The 17,342-nt window shown below is 40.6% G+C and overlaps 1 protein-coding gene across 6 annotated transcripts; it reads right to left on the bottom strand.

The window, feature by feature from the left end:
- Positions 1 to 1,448: 1,448 nt before the first annotated feature.
- On the bottom strand, positions 1,449 to 16,689 carry SMPD2 (sphingomyelin phosphodiesterase 2). Of its 6 annotated transcripts, XM_087929680.1 has the most exons (12): positions 16,280 to 16,437; positions 14,551 to 14,587; positions 12,920 to 12,968; positions 10,570 to 10,666; positions 10,045 to 10,121; positions 7,794 to 7,887; positions 7,596 to 7,685; positions 6,400 to 6,482; positions 6,000 to 6,132; positions 5,541 to 5,645; positions 3,514 to 3,664; positions 1,449 to 2,202 (listed from the first exon to the last, which is right to left on the bottom strand). In XM_087929680.1, exons 3-12 carry the CDS (start codon positions 12,964 to 12,966, stop codon positions 1,859 to 1,861), a joined length of 1,221 nt encoding a protein of 406 aa, XP_087785806.1. In that variant the 5' UTR covers positions 12,967 to 12,968; positions 14,551 to 14,587; positions 16,280 to 16,437; the 3' UTR covers positions 1,449 to 1,858. The 6 variants fall into 6 exon arrangements, with proteins under 6 accessions (XP_087785806.1, XP_026573944.2, XP_087785807.1 ...); XM_026718159.2 differs by lacking the exon at positions 14,551 to 14,587 and having other exon boundaries at positions 16,280 to 16,689; XM_087929681.1 differs by lacking the exon at positions 14,551 to 14,587 and having other exon boundaries at positions 10,028 to 10,121; positions 16,280 to 16,468.
- Between the last annotated feature and the right edge of the window lie 653 nt (positions 16,690 to 17,342).

Raw genomic sequence — 17,342 nt, 5'->3', positions numbered from 1 at the left:
TAGAGGAAATATCCATCAAACCTTTTCAAAGTTTCCTTGGTCTAGACCCCCTTCTTGGGTCTACCCAAGAAGTAGCCAGGATTATGTTATTTGGCTTTAAATAAGATTGCAAATGGCTGCAAAGGGAGACAATACAGTTCTTAGCTAGAGGTAATTAAGCCAAACCGGACCCTGAATTTGAACTGAAACCAGTTAAAAAATTTTTTTCACATCAAGTATTTTTGAGAAAAAGAAATTTAGTAGATGAATGATATTCTGATAGATTCTGAAGATATCCCTTCCTACAACAATTAAGCACCAGGAACTGGACAGCTCCTAAAGCTAATGCACTGTACACAGTTATCCAAAATGTAAAGACTTGTGTGTTCAATTCCAGTAAAATGTTTGAATCACATAGAATAACATCTGACTACCTGTGATGGAAGAGTCATGGTAAGGCTAAAAGTGCCATGTAATGCCTCAGGGTTGTAATAGGAAGCAACTCTCTTGGATATACAGCTCTTCTTTCTCACAGGGCAGGTGGAGCAATTTATGGCTCCTGGAGCCTGACTATTGAAATTCCTCAGGCAAAGTAACACCACGAAAAACAGAGTCAAAGAATTTCTTCCAACCATAAAAGAAAGAGGAAACTAGACACACCCATTGCATCCCTTAAACTCTCCCCGAATTTTAAAGATAGCACCTAATCCCTGAGGCATACCCCAATCTATTCATTAGGATTATTAGTTGCAGTTCTATAAAAGATTCACATTCCAATTGCAGTGACATTCATACCTGAACTTAAAAGACTGAGAAAGACAAAACAAAACTTCATGTGTAAGTTGAGATAGAATCCCTTACAAACATCTTATTAAAGTAACTCAGCTAATAGTGCTAGAGAACAGCCTTCTGTCTAGAATCTGGAGAGTGAACAAACATTAATATAAATAGACTGGTTTGTTGTACAACTAATCTATATACCGGTAGTCCTTGATTTATCATTAGGCTAATGATGGTTGGAAATTACAACAACCCTGAAAATAGTTGTTTACAATTGGTCCTCACACTTACAACTGTCATAACATCCCCACAGCCACATGATCATAATTGCATCACCAGGCAACCTGCACATATTCATGTGATTGCCACTTCTGACCTTCCCAGATGGGTTCCAATAAGCAAATCCGGGGAAGCCAGGTTGGCTTAAGACTGTGGTTCGCTTAATGACCATGTCATGGTAAAAGTAAAATTGGTTGGCCATATAGTGACTCACTTAATGACCACACTGCTTAGTGATAGAAGTTCCAGACCCAGTTGTGATTGAAATTCGAAGACTGCTTGTAAAACTTATTCAGCTTTGCTAACCCAGTTCTTCCATTTCTGTTTCCCCTTCAATGAATGGGAGCTACAGTGGTGAAAGATAATTGTATGCTAAAGTGTTACACAGCAAGGTACATATGAAAAACAGATTCCCATCAATAATTGTTGCCATTTATTTCATACATCCGAAAACACTGTAGGAAAAGCAGCTGTGTACAATTAGTAATGTTTTATTTTACGCATCTGTTCTTACCTGCTTTTTCAGTACAAAGTTAACAGCCCGTTATTTGTTTAATTCTATTAAAACAGTATTTTATGATAAAAATTGTTTTTTAAATAGCCAGGTTCATTTCAAAACCCATCCATGTCTTCAGCACAAAAAAGACCTTTAAAAAATTATTGCTCAAAATTTCAGCCTATTCACCCCTCCCCGCTTACAGTATCAAAGGTGAATTGTCACTCCTTATTTAAAAACCAGGGAACTGTTATTGCTGAGAATCCCAAAGGGACTTGTTATTCCCACCTCTACCCAGTCTGTTGGTCCGTACCATCCAATGTTTCACCTGCTATTGAATTTCTCCTGGAGTGTCTGCAGCCCCACCCGCATCTGTTCCTCTGTTCCCTGCAGCACCTTCACTTCAACGATGTGGAAGAGATACAGCACAGCTGAGATAAGCAGGATTGACACAGAGAGCAGACTGAGCAAAGCGAAGGAGAACTTGGGGAAGGGCTGCTGGGGAGCTCCACCAAACATGGAACTTATGGCCATGGCTCCTTGTATAACCAGCAGGAGAAGAGCCAGGACAGCCAGGCGGCCACAGAAGTACTGCTGCCGTTTTGCTGAATGTAACCCCACTTGCACCTCCAGACGAGCTTCATTCAAGACATCCATCAGAACTGGCTCTAGAAGCAAAGAGAAGGGTGAGCTTCAACCACACGAAGCTGTTAATTCTACAGATATCCCCGAATGATTGCTATTTTATCAAGAGAGGGAGGGAATTATTGGGCTACTCCAGTGGACAGTTTTCTTTCTGAAATTAACAGGATGGGAATTTAGCTTTATCTAAGTGCCTGGGTAGAAAATTATATAATGAGTAATGATAAAGTAGGCTGTGACAAAATAAGAGAAGGTAAATAGCATCTGCTATCCTGCTACATAATCTCCTAGATTCAGGGGTCCCCAATCTCTGGTCCGTGGCCCAGTGCCAGGATGCAGCCCATTCAGAACCAGAACCAGGGGAAGTGGTGGGCGAGCACCCGCAATGCGAAGCTGCATTTGTGAAAGCAGCGCACGCACACACATGCAAACAATCCCCTCTCCCAATCCCGCCACCGCCGCTTCCACTGGTCTGCCGAGCCAGAAAGGTTGGAAACCGCTGTCCTAGATACACAAACTCTAATGATGAGAGTGATCACTTCAAACTAAACACCAGATACGGTAAGAGCCTTTTCATACACAAACTTGCAGGGAATTGAATGAGCTGAAAAAGCTGGCAGAGACTAATAGCACTCTGGTCGGATTCCAAGCAAGAGAAAAAGACAATTGGCAAACAAGCAAAGATTTAGCAGGCCCAGGCAGACTAATTGATGATCACCGAAAAAGAGAATTATGTAACAAAACACCGATATACTCAGCAGAGACATCCAGAGGAAGAAGAAACCAGAGAGAAAATCAAGTCTGTGTTGATTGCAAGAGATTGCCAGCTAAAGTTTTAATTAAAAGTCCTTGATGAACTCTGGGGAATTTAGTAACAATTACATTTTAAAGGAGGTATGGTCAATTTTAGCAGAAGCACTGCTACAGTGCAGGCAGGGAGCTAGTTAATCCCAGAATGTTAGAGCAATTAGGCCATAATGCAATTCATTATATTCCCCTGAAGACAGAAACCAAAAGAAGGAGAAGAGGTGAGGCTGCCGAAGAGAAATGTGAATATTTGTTATGCTGCATATAAAAAAAAGTGAATTAATTTGCCAGAAAGTCATTGCACGCTGTTTTTTTGTCTGACTGTTCCTATGAACCCTCTTGCAGAACCATAGGGAATCTGGAGATTCCAGATGCTGCTCAATGTAACAGCTCCAAGAATCTCTCGATAGTGGCCTCCCTCTCTAGGAACGATGGTCACTGTGGTTCAATATTAACTGGAAGGCCAGAGATTCTCTGTTCCTGCTGCTTTTGCTCCGCTTGTGGGAAACCAGTGAAATCTGAACACTCACCAACTGGAAGATTGTTTTCACTTTTTTTTGATTGGACTACAGAGAGTGTCACATTCACAGCTTCATGGTCAGAGTAAGGGAAATCCTTGCCGGGAACGGTTCCCGTAGTAGTTTCATGAATATTGCATCTAATATCATAGTGAGATGAGCCCTATAAGAAAGGACAGACAAGATGGAAAACTCTTTGTTATCTGCAGACAGCAAAGCTAAAGAAACAACCCTCCCCCACAAATGTTATAGCTAGATTATGAGCTACAAATAATGCAGAAAAGATGGAAGGTTATTTTCTTAGAAAAACAGAAGCAGTTTGAAATGTCCAAAAGGAACTAGATTTACCCTAGGAGAAATTTCACTCTACTTGAAGCTTGTTGCCATATAATCTGTCCACAAAGGTAAGTATCACAAAGGAATGTGATTTGATCTATAGCAGTGGACCCCAACCTTTTTTGTGCTGCAGCCCGGTACCGGCATCACAAAATGATCCGCGGCCCGGTACTGGCATCAGCATGCATGACAAGGCAAGGCGAGCCGAGCGACCGGCCAGCCAGTCGTCCCCCGCTTCTCCCCGCCCACTTCAACTCCTCCTTTGTACCTTTGTCAATGGGCTTCGCTTCGTGACAGCTTCGGGATGGTCGCTCGGCTTGCCTTGCCTTGGATGCTGAAAGAATCCTCGCGCCTTAGTTTCTTTCGAAACTAAGTTCGAAACAACTTCGATAAAACTAAGGCGCGAGGATTCCTTCAGGACCCAAACGCCGCTTTCCAACCGGAAAAGCTCACCCGGAAGCACTTTCTCGTCAAACAAGATGGCGGCGCCCAGCAAACTGGCGACCCGGTAGGAAACGTTCCACGGACCGGTACTGGTCTGTGGCCCGGTGGTTGGGGACTCCTGATCTATAGCATCTCCTGGTAGTTTGTTCCTTTAGCTAATTTTTTTATCTACTGTAATTAAATATTAAATGTCAACAATTGCCATTTAAAATCCCCTTCTCTATATACAGATTTAGGCAATACGTAGCTTCTTGCCTCTGAAAGGAAGACAACTCTGATTTAATGTAATCCTATCTTGCCCCCAAAAGATTAGACAGTAAACAGTTGATATTTTTCTCCACAAATCTAAGATGACCCTCCATTTTAATGATAAAGATCAGTTAAATTAGAGAAGAAGCAAATTAAAGGAGAACTTGAAAAGTATTTTCAGTCTTTTTGTTCTGACAAACTTCACTTTAGTCTCCTGAATGTATTTCAAGAGGCTACTTAGAAGTGTTCAGATTCAGACTAAGAAAGCAACTGTAATTGTATTTCTCTTCCTGCTAGAAAAACAGGTTAGCAGATTAAAGGTGATCTTTCCATCATAAGACATTGGATTGAAATGGGAAGGAACAATAGCTGCGGGCCAAGTATTGTTGCTGTGGGTTCAATAAGGTTATTTCATTGCTCCAGGATAGCAATGCTCAGACCTATATTTTAAGGCTTCAGAACAGACTTGGGTGCTCGGATAGCATTTCTCTGCAACTTCTTAAGTCAGTTTTCCCCTGGGATCAGGAAGCTGCTTCCCGCCCCTCCAATCGCATGTCTTGGTTTTTTTAAAAAAAGGTTCATTCAATTTAAGCCGTTCAGACAGGTGCCTTTGATGTCTGTCCTTGATGCTGAAGTGCCGCACAACCCTTCTGCTCTTAGCCTTGCACATACCAGCACCGTCTGGACCTTCCTCGCCTGAAAAGCCACGCTTCTGAGAGCAACTGTCAAATGGACACACCATTACAGGGGTCTCCAACCTTAGCAACTTTAAGCAAAGCTGGCTAAGGAATTCTGAGAGTTGAAGTCCACAAGTCTTAAAGTTGCTATGGTTGGAGAAACCTGCACCAGTAAACAAGTACGGTAGCTGAGAAAGATGAAACCATGGGGCAGTTGCCTTGTTCAGTGGAAAGTGTTTTTCAAACGAGAGCTTTCATTCTCGCCTGCTTCCCAAGCTCTCTCTACAACACTTTACCCAGTCTCTGTTTTCTAGAATATTAACTTGCACTTACTTTATACAGGATGTAGTCGATGCGAATCCCTTGGGGATAACACTGCAGGTCTTTCTCGTTAATGTAGCAGTTGGCTGGCACAAGGGTACAGCCATCTTCACAGCCCTGAGAAAGAAGATCAGAGGCAAAGGGGACTCTTAACACAACATTTAGAGTAGTTGCAAGAATGCAAGAGGTAAACTGGATTTCCATCGCAGAAATTTTAATTTAGGGAAACAAAAAGGGAGCTCAGTGAAGTGGATAAAACAGAGGCACTTTAAGCTTTTGAATGAATGGAAATAATTGTTTCTGAGTTTCTAAGGCAGGGTCCCAGAATTCCTCCTCCAATCATGTTAGCTCAGGAATTCTGGGAGTTGAAGTCCACAAGTCTTAAACTTGCCAAGTTTGAGGACCCTCGCTCTATGACAATATCAGACATGGACATATTCATGTGCTTAGTGTGCATGCAAAGAAGTTCACTTTAATTTTCTCTGTGGCTATGAAGGAATCCTGCAGCCCTGTCCATCCTCTCAATAGCCGAATGCCGACATCTTCTGGGTGCATGTTCAGATCCCCTCCAAGCAGCACCACATCAGCTCCTTTCGAGGTATGCCTGGAAAGGTGAGAGAGAATCACAAAACAAGAAAGAGCTTTTGGAAGGAAGAGGTAGAAACAGCGTTACATGAAATTTATCCCTAAAGAATAAACATTCTTCTCAATCTCTCTCCCACTGGAGAGACTGGCGTGAAATAAACCAAGCTTCTCCAGAACTAAAAGGTTTAACTTTTAGCTAACTAAAGTTAACTTTAACGGGACACAGGGGGGACAAGTGGTATAGCATCTGTCATTGGATTCCAATACAGCACAATACAGTTCTTACTGTATGAATTGGCCAAGTTCCCAGGCCTGAACCACTCGATGAGGCAGGTATGTATCCTTCTCTCGGCTATATTCAGCATGGAGCTGCGGGGGGGAATGAATATATAAAAATTACACACGTACATAATCTATGAAATTACACATCCGTTATTCCCACGTTATTTTAGTTGCTAAATATAAAATAACAGGAAAAAAAATCTTGGTTCATGGTTACAAGAGAAGTTACACCATAAGCTTCTTCCCAAAAGTCTCATGATAAAAATAGACTTTTTGATAGGTATAGCATAGAATTGTTTGATTAATCTTAGATCACAGGTAGAATCTTAGCATTAATGACTGCTTTGTCTCCTTAATCAGAAATAATGTAAATGTGAATATTTATACACACCAGAAACAAATACCTGTTTTGGGGGGGAGAGGGGAGCCTTTGAGTTAGTGTTGATTCCTGGTAACCACTACACTAGTCCCAGCAGTTTTCTTGGCAAGATTTTTCAGAAGTGATTGGTTATTACCTTCTTCTTAGGACTGAGAGACAGTGGCTGGCCCAAACCTGGCTTCATGCCTAAGGCAGGACTAGAACTCACAGTCTCCCAGTTTTTAGCCTGGTACCTTAAACCACTTATACCAAACTGGTCCAATTCATATACACCCAACACAGTGAACACAATATTTGTTCAATCTTCCTCCTTTTCAGAAATCTTGCTCCAGTTTTCTAATGGCAGTACAAAACCATTGATCTGTAGCTCTAAAGACTAACCGCCCTTTGTCTAGGCATACAGAAAAGCCCTGATTTTGCCCAGCTAGATGTCAAAATGCAAAACAGCCACTTGGGACAGGAAGATGTGGAATCCGACAGCAAGGTATTACTGATGGTGTGAATTCATCAAGATACCATCTTCCTAACTCAAGTCAAAAGATGAAAGTCTAGACCAGGGGGTCTTCAAACTTGACAGCTTTAAGACTTGTGAACTTCAACTCCCATAATTCCTCCTCCAGTCATGTTAGCTCAGGAATTCTGGGAGCTGAAGTCCACAAGTCTTAAACTTGCCAAGTTTGAAGATCCTTGCTCTAGATTCTTCACCCCTTTCCATATGATTGAGTTATTTTGATAGCTTGCTCTAAGTACTCAATGATGGATTTGAGAGAAGCGTTCATAATTTTAAAGTGAAACAAAATAAAACAAATAGCAATGCTCACATGAGTCACATAAATGTTGAAAATAATGCCCCGGATCTTTAGCACTATGAGACCAACAGATTTGCCACCGAACCAATCTCCATGCTGGAACTGTGAAAGAATACAGCATAATGTAAAACACAGGGGCAAAACTAAAACAATGAGTTCACCAGTAGAAATAAATATGCCTTGGACTCTTTCCTTAAGCATGTTACTCACCATGTATGGGTAACCGTTCACAGAATATTGGTACAAGAAGGTGTCCAGGATCTGATGTTTGGAGAAGATGCAGAGCCCGCTGCCGAACACCCCACTGCAGAAGAATCGACGCCAAATTATTATTATTTTCCCTACGGTGGGCAGTCTTTGAGAGTTTGGGACTTTTTGTCAGTTGCCAAAGTTCTGGGGGTGACATTGTCACTGGAAATGGTGAGGCAAGAATCCCCATGTCTTTCTCTCATTTCTTGGATTTTTCCAAATTAAATAGGAGCACTAAAACTACTGGAAGCTGTATGCATTTAATTTATCTGGCTTTTGCAAACAATTGTACCGTTATTTGTCAGTTTGCCATCAAATTTTGGCAGGTGGAGTTGATTCTCAGGACTGAAAGTAAAAAGGGGTTTTCATATCTCTGGCTGAGAACAAGGACTCCATTGCTACCCACCATATGAGCCTAAAGCTGAGCTTTCTGGAATATAACTGTGAGAAACACAGGTAAAGGTTTCCAGAGAAAAACCAACATTTAGAATGTTTGGAATTATTCCTGGCTCTCTGAGAATGGAGTGACATTTTACAAAACCACCAGAAATTGGCGCTTGCCATGAACTGCAATTTCAACAGCTACATATACATTTGGATGTACAAGTGTTCTTGAGTTACAACCGTTTGTTTAGTGACTGTTCAAAGTTACAATGGCACTGAAACAAGGGACTTATGACTGTTTTTCACAATTGCAACCATTTCAGCATCTCTGTGGTCACATGATAACTGCAGTGTCCTGGGGTCACATCACCTTTTGTGACATTCGGACCAAGTTAGTGGGGAAGCCAGATTCACTTAACAACTGCAGCGGTTCAATTAATGACTAGCAAGAAAAATGTAAAATGGGGCAAATCTCACTTAACAACTGCCTTGCTTAGCAACAGAAATTTTGAGCTTAATTAAGGACTTCCTGTACTGTATATACTTTAAGTCACACTACAACTACATATTTTTATCAGCATCTGCAATTGCAGGATAATTTATCTGATCCACGTGCCAAAATTTGTACAAAAACACAAAGCTGCTCCATGATCAGTCGTGTTTAAGTTATTTTACACACACACACACACACACACACACACGCACACACTGAATAGGACTCAAAGTACTACAGGAAATTCAACTGGTTTCCCAGCGTGATGTGAGTATGACTCAACATCCTGCTCCATTTGCATGCAAGCTATCTAAACATCCTTAGTAACCATTAATAACACCCTTAGTAACCAAGTTCATTGGCGTCATTTTCAAGAGCAAGTAGCATACCAGGTCCCCATTGAGACACATCCCATTAAAACAAATTTTCAGGCTGTTCATATTAGCACAAAACCATTGATCTGTAGCATGATCACTGGAAATCTGAAGAAGTCTATACAACTGGGCAGTGGGGAAAATGGTGCAAAAATGCAACAGCTGTACTTTTCCCTGTCCTTGTTTAGGAGAAGTAGAGTTGGATCACTTAAAAAAAAAACTTTGTTAAGCTAATTTTAAGATTTAGACTACAGTTGTGTTTGATTGCCATAAAATCATACCAGTGTTGTTGAATGCCATGATCAATGGAGGCTTTAGGATCCTCAAGACTCAAAGTGCCAAGTCTTGTCTCTACCTACTTTTAGGTCTAATCACACTTTGTCTAGTCAGACAGAAAAATCCAGCTAATTGTAAGATGGAACAACAACAAAAAAAGCTTGTGTTATTCTTCAGCCATGGACACAGATTGAAGCTGTTGTGTATTCGTCTTGAAATTCAAATCTTGCAAAAACGTTACTGATACATCCCAAACAGAACAATGACTGTAAACTGCTTTCTAGATATGGCAGAAGGCAACCAAACCTTTTTGAGTGCCAGATTGGAGAATACTACCTGGTCAAACTAACATAATGATAGCAACAGCAATAGCACTTAGACTTATATAGCGCTTCATAGTGCTGTACAGCATCCTCTAAGCAGTTTACAGAGTCAGCATATTGCCCCCAACAATCTGGATCCCCCTTTTATCAAACTCAGAAGGATGAAAGTCCGAGCCAGTCAGGATCGAACTCCTGACAGTGAGTACTTTGCCTGCAATCCTGCATTCTAACCACTGCACCACCAGGGCTACTGATTCTAGGAAGGCTTTTTCTGCCTTATTAAGTAGTATCAACTGGATCACTATGTCATTCCAAAGTTAAACAAAAGAAAACTTATGAGATTACCTGAACTTCATTTTTACCTTTTGAAGTAGTGGGAAGAAGGGTAGTGGGCACACAGTTTATTTTGCAGCATTAGGTAATCTTTTTCACTCCACACCTGAAAAGCAAAATGCTATCACCACAGTGACTGTGAAAAAAGTAACAAAATGGCATATTGAAGGTCCCTAAGCTTATCTGCAATTAATTGCCAGTCCCAAAATAACTCTGCATGAAATGCAGAAATGCTTTTCTGCAACTGTGTATAATCCTTTGAAGATTTCTCCAGAGCATAGCAAGGATGCTTCTGCTGATCTGTGTCACAAAAATTGGCACACCCTTCCAGTGATTGAATTCATCCATTACACTAAGCCATAATATCATTTGCTGAGTTTGTTGAGTTGAGTAATGACTACATACTGTATGACACAGGTCATTATGGTTTCTTTAACAAAACAAACCATGGCTTTAACATCATGTATAAAAACGTAATATGTCATCAGTTGAAGTAGGATTAAAACCCCACATTTTGTTCCTACAAGATCCATTCTAGTATGTGAAATCTTCACCTCCTGTAACAGTGCCAGGTCAAATCTCTCCTGGTTAAGGACATCCCCAATCAATGCAATACGCTCTCGCCGTAATTTGCTCAGGTAAGGAATAGCCCTAGACAAGGTGAAAAGGAAAGGGAAAGGAATGAGGATCGCTTCTAATGTGGTGGATTGGAATACAGATTTGCATTGAATCAATTTGTATCTTTACTTATAGAAGAGTAATATTACTGCATGTTCCTTTAACTTTGTCTCCCTCTGTTCAACTCATGTAACATCCTTGATAATCTGTGTCTGTCAGGGATTACTTGGTCACAAAGCACATGCCTGTGTAGACATAGGACTCAAGACACATAGGCTACCACAGATACTTATTCCTTCCTGCTGCAAAATGCAGGTTGGCTTGTTATTAAGGCCTTGACTGAACATATCAAAGCTATTATACTTGGTGAAGTTTAATTCTGTCCCTGGTAACGTTTCATACTGTGTTTATTGATGGGATAATTTTCTCTACTCAGCTGTGTTTGGAAGGAAAAAGGTTAATGTCTGCTCCTGAAAATAAACTGGGTTGAGAAATCTGACTAATTCCTATGTCTATTTGTTGTGGTAATTGGTTTAACAAGCAACAGCTACTATTGTGATTCAATTATTTGTATTGGGTTTGAATGTCTTCCTTCGCTGCTTTAGTGGTTCCTGGCACTGTCCTTTTGGGGTGTACTTCCAAGAGGCAGGATGCAACCTTGGCACTGATTTTTTCACTGCCTTTCTGAGGGGCATGTGATCTTTCCTTAAATCTGGATGATTTCCTTAGGACATCTTGTGAGGTGAGTGAGACCAACTGGTGTCTTTAAGTGGTGCAAATGCATCTAAGGATTGCTTCTCCTGGGTGTGCTCTTTCTGCAGAGCTTAAATGATCTTTCTGCTAAAGCAGGGGTCCCCAACCACCGGTCCCTAGACCGGGACTGATCCATGGATCATTTTTTACTGGGCCGCAAAACTTGGGCACCGGCATCTTGTTTCAATGGCGCTTCCAGGTTTTCAGTTGCTTCCGAGTTTTCGGTTGGAAAGTGCTTCTGGGTTTTCAGTTGGAAAGCGGCATTTGGGTGCTCACGCCTTAGTTTTGTCGAAGAGAGGGGGGCAGCTTCGAATGAAGAGCCATCCTGATGGCGGTGAAGTCTCGCGTTACTCAGGTACCGGTCCATGGAAGAATAAATAATCGTGAAACCGGTCCCTGGTTCAAAAAAGGTTGGGGGCCACTGTGCTGAAGGGTTTCACTTTATGAGCAGCAGTTGGCTGCTGATAGTTATTATTGCATTTTAACTATTTTAATTCTTCAAGGTGCTCTGGCACCCTGCCTGATTTGTAACTCCGGCTTGCAGGTATTTTTAATCTAATGATTGGTATTTAGGGCAGCTTTTTGCAAGCTTTTTGTATTTTTGAACAGGTAATCCTTGACTTACAACAGTTCATTTAGTGACCATTCAAAGTTACAATGCCACTGAAAAAAGTGATTTATGACTGTTTTTCACACTTACAACCATTGCAGCATCCCCAGAGGCCAGGCGAGGAGAAGAGCTCCTTGACATGAGTGATGTCGAGTTGGCCATGCCCACCCAGTCACATGTCCACCTAGCCATGCCCACTCAGTCACATGATCACCAAGCCACACCCACCAAGCCAAGCCCACAGAACCAGTTTTTTAAAAATTTGAATTCCACCCCTGAGTTATTCCATCTCATTTTGCAAAGTATAATAATAATTTTCCAAGCAAGTGACTTCTGCACCAAGCACAGAAATGATATTAGCTGATAGAATGCATGCTACAAATTGTAAAGAAGAATAAAACTAGGAAAAACTTAAAAGAATTATATTGTTTAAAGCAGTTTAACTACCTAATGGAGAAATAAAGTTGAACTATCACAACTGCAGGCAATAATCAATATCAGGAGACTTGTATTTGAAGACGTTTTCAGATATGCATTATCGTAGCTAAATTTTAATCCACATTTCCTCCATTATTTTGGCTAAACTGTCCATACAACCAAAACTCTATTGTAAAATTTTAACTAAGAACTTGTGGTCCAGAGAGCAGGACAGGAAGAAAAGAGAAACAGACAGCATTCAAGGAATAATTAATACCAACATCACACACTAAAATCCCAAAGCACAAAGACAGGGCACCGATAGCCTGATTTGGGATAATAGCTATAAACCCCAAGAAGGGGGGGGAAAGTCAAAACCCACAGTTTTTAAAGTAACGAGTACAATTCAGAAATCTTGATAATATCTTATTTCTGAGATATTTTCACAATGAAAAAAGGCTGTTCAGCTCAAAGCTTCCTCAAACAAATGAAAAAGATAAGCTCACCAGCAATTGAGGTCAAAGACACGAAGCTGGACTGGAGAATCCGCCATTGCTGTAGATGCAAGACAATGTACAGGTGAATTCCAATCAACACTTAACACAGTGAGAAGTTCTGATTTAACTTTCTGAGCAAGCTGAATTTAAGCTTGATCTTTTTTTCCCCTCTGCCAGAAGAACAGGAATTGTGACTAAGAACTATAGCTTTGGGACTTTCACGTGAAGTAAAGTTGGGGTGGGGCAGTTAGAGGAACTGATTCAGCCTGGAGCTGATTTGGTTTGATCTGGTTTGGTGTATAAGAACAGAGGAAGCCTCTGTGATAAACCCCTTCTCATCACTTGAATATTTCTATCTCTTTAGTTAATAAAGGCCGTCAGAAAGCTTTTGAAATCCACAACTGAGTAATACATTTTTAACCACCAATGAAAATATGCAAGATTTCAAGGTCTCCAGGAGTATTCATTATGGAGGAGAACTCGAAAGCTTGTACACTGTTGTGACATTTTAGTGGATCCAGATAAAGAAAATGCACAACTATGGTACAACTATCAAAGTGAAGGAGATCAAACTCATCCTCCCTTTTTCCTGATGCCCCTTAGATATGGTAAGTATAAATTCCCATAATTCCTAGATAAATGGGCAATAGCAGTCAGCAGATTATGGAAAGATGTCCTAGAGATATTACATCCGCTTACTATGGTCAGCATTTTTTTTTACTTTTGGAGGAGTTCACTGTCAGAGCCACACAAAATGATAGTGGCAAATGTTATACTGTATGAGCTTTAAACAGGAAATAGGCACATTTTGAATATGTGCATATCTTCATTTTTGTATAATTTGTGATAGTTCTGCAGTTTTGGCCATCATGTGTTTCCTACTACGAGACTTGTTTTTTTAATTGGCATTTGGCTTCCTAGTTGTTTTGTGTCAGAAATTTCTGAAGTCTACCCTAAATTTGCTATAATGACCATTTCTATGTTTAGAAGGCTTTCTCCCATTGGTTGGTAGTGAGGCATTTATTCCAATTTTCTTAGAAACCACACAAATGTTGTTATGTAGACATGTGCATCAGTTTAGGTGACAAATGTTCTCAGCCTTGGGTTGGGTTCATATACTGCACAAACCTATAACAGGATGTGATTGTTTATGGCAAATACAGTGTACAATACTAAAAACACCTGAAATGACTCTCACATTAAGACATTATGATTTGACAGTTACAACTAATGAACAAATCTGTCAGTCAATGTCTTGTCTCTTTCCAACAAAAACTTAAAATTTAACTTTAACTTTACTTTTTATTTTGTGACCTTACAAAAATATATATTTTATGGAGCTTGGCTTTGCCACCTGAAAATTTTTTATTATGGTGATCTCTTCATTATATAGTAACAAGATTGAAATTTACTACATAGTGATAGTAATATACCATTGAAGGATTATATCGCTAAAATGCAATTTCACATATTTAGTGAGTATTGAATAGGAAATCAGAAAGGGATCAAACACATTCTACAATATACACACATGGTATGCTTGCTTGTGGTAGGCTTATAGGACATTAGCCTAGCAGCACAAATCATAAAAAATAAATGGAACATTAAGAAAGTGAATTACAAAATAATCAAATGCTTACTTTAAAATGAACATTGTTTTTATAGCGATTGCTTTATCTGAAAGTGGGAGAGACATTCTTTGAGAACCATTGTGTTTATAGATTTAGTATTAGCCTTTCTTAAATTTGCCCTCAGGTATAAAAGCAACATGAAATGGAATTGGCAACTCTTCCTTCTTTCCAATCTTTTGGTATTATGGTGTGATGACAATGCCAGAAAAATACAAGAATTCAAATCTATGACTGTCAATCTGTGAAAATATAGACTTGCGCTCAAGTTCTACAGACACAACAAAGAACTATATAGCAATAATACACTCATGAAATACAGGAAGTAACTGTTATTCCGTTTCACTGTATCAGGCAGAGGCAGTAAACACTCTATTATATAAAACTGCTTGAGGCAGAGGGCACACCCTCTTATCCTAAATCAAATTCCAAAGAATTTAATAATGCGAACAATTAAGAATCTTATACAATACTACAAATAATATACTTAAATATTACAAAGGTGTCATAATGCAGACTTTCACAGCATTTTACAATGTCACCTAATTTCATGAGTTCCCAACGTTTTTATCCTCAAATGTTAGATATCTCAATGCCAGAAATCAAATATCAGAAGCGGCAACATTCCAAAATCACTGGGGCAGGGAGGGAGGAAGGGGTGGATATTTTAGCCAGCCAAGACAATTTTTCCATTGATCCTAAAGTGGCCACTCTGAAGCAAAACTTTAAAAACAGATTGCAAAACGAAATCCCCTAATTATAATTCAAGATTAGAACTATACTGCTTCACTTTAGTACATGTTGCTGAACAATTTACTTCCAGCATCAATCATTCTGGCTGATGCTTTTAGTTCAACGTTTAAGAATTTATCTTCCCCATCCCTGACCAAGACATTTTGCCTGTTTTGACTTGAAGGGAGGTCACAGATTTAAAAATGTACTCTGTACGTTCACCAAGGTTTGCTCCTCTGTTTAATAAAAGTATGCACAGACAGAACAAGAATGAAGTTTACTGTGGTTGTTTTGCTTTTTGTTGTCCAAATCGAATGGACCTTTATCTTCTGCATTGTGATGACATTTTGTGCATTTTGTTAAACTATTGGCTGAAATAACTTTTTCGCAAGTCTTGAGGCAAAAATCCAAGTCCTTTGTTCTGCATTGCGCGGGCAGCTTTAACATCCATTCTAAGCGTATTTGGGAAGGGGGTTGGGGACAGTGCAGAACAGGGAAGCTCATTTCCCACCCCACTTGAGTCACTAAACATTTCCAAAGACGTTAACAAAACAGTTACCAGGAAGGTGTGTGTGTCCTCTTTTTGCTGGAAGAGGATGCTTAGTCGCTAAATCAGATTAAAGCAGTTCGGCCACACTGAATTCACCTTAAGCCTCTTTTTCCCATCTGACGTTTAAGGCACGACAATATGAGCACGCTAACCATTCCCAGCACTGTTCAGTATTTTGCCCAAGAGGCGTTTTAAACCGAGCTGTAGCCGTCGGAGCTCAGAGTGTCTTCGACTTCAGTCCTGATCGATTTAAAACTGGGAGAAAAGGCTGCCAAGCATTCTATCTTAACAGGTATCAATCTCCTGTTTCAACATAGTGAGGGGAGGAAGCAGCTTTCCAGCAAATACTACAGTTGCTGCTTGTGACAGCAGGAGAAAGAGGAAGGAAGAGAGAAAAACGATTTAGGGTGCAAGGCAGCGATATAGGACTCCGAAAGAGCTTGCAGTGCGGATGCATACCTGGGCGTTTCTATCACCAGCCAGTCGAGCCCACTTCCAGTTTTCACTCCCTGCCCTCCATTATTCGCGCGAAGACCGCCCGGCCGGCAGCGAAGCAGCTACAACTAAAGCGGGGAAGCAGCGCCTAACTGTGCGGCGCGCAGTGCATCTCGGGTCTTGTAGGCCTTCGTCCCTGTCAACACAACTTGTGTTTAAACCCCTTTCCCTCCCCTCGCGGACTGGAGGAGGCGCCGCTGGGTGGAGAAGGAAGAAGCGGGTGGCAAAATAACCGTTCGAACTTGTATCCACTTTCCTGCGAGTAAGCTCAATTTAACGCAACAAGTTTTTGTTTTCCCCTTTGAAGAAAAGGAAGGTACTTGCAATGCGAATTAGAAGTGCTGGAGGCTTTGGGCATAGTTACTGATATAAGGACTGTTGCAACATAGAAAAAACAACAACTTTGAAAGGCAGGTTTTTGCCTTTCTCATGAACACAATACCAACTTAAATTCTAACACATCAGCTGCTCCTGAGTTAGGCACGAACATATCCAGATAACCAAAGGTGGCATTGCTTTGTCACATCCCCAGCCCAGAGCTGAAACCTCTTGATTGTCCCAGTCTTCCAGTCCCGTGCCACTTCATACTAAAAAGGGCTTTTGGTGTCCAGGGACGTTATGCAGGGAGGGTTAGAAACTCTTAAGAATGATCACAAGCCCACAACTGAAGTTTGTTTCTTTTTCCAGATGTTGCACAAGCAATTCAAGTAAAAAGGAACAGGGCTTGAGTCCCAAACTTGTGGTTGTCTTCTTGACTTACTTCTGATATCTGTTGCAGATACAGCTCTTGGGACGGAATGGAATCAGGAGAATCCATGGATTGTTTTGCTTAATTTATCTTGCATTAAAGTAGAAAGGACAACATTATTCATAGGCCTTGTGGCTGGGACAGAGAAGAACTCGGTAGTGGGGTTATGCCAGCATACATTTCTGTCAGTATAAAGACTGCTAGGTAGCACTTTAACATAGCTGCTTAGCTATTCCTATGCTAATTTCACTGTAAAGAAGTAACAAGGATCCATTTGTG

Source organism: Pseudonaja textilis, chromosome 3, assembly GCF_049901715.1.
Source record: "Pseudonaja textilis isolate UNSWEBS1 chromosome 3, rPseTex1.2, whole genome shotgun sequence".
Classification (NCBI taxonomy): domain Eukaryota; kingdom Metazoa; phylum Chordata; class Lepidosauria; order Squamata; family Elapidae; genus Pseudonaja; species Pseudonaja textilis.
The sequence above is the reverse complement of the archived record's forward strand: the minus strand, read 5'-3'. Positions and strand labels throughout refer to the sequence as shown.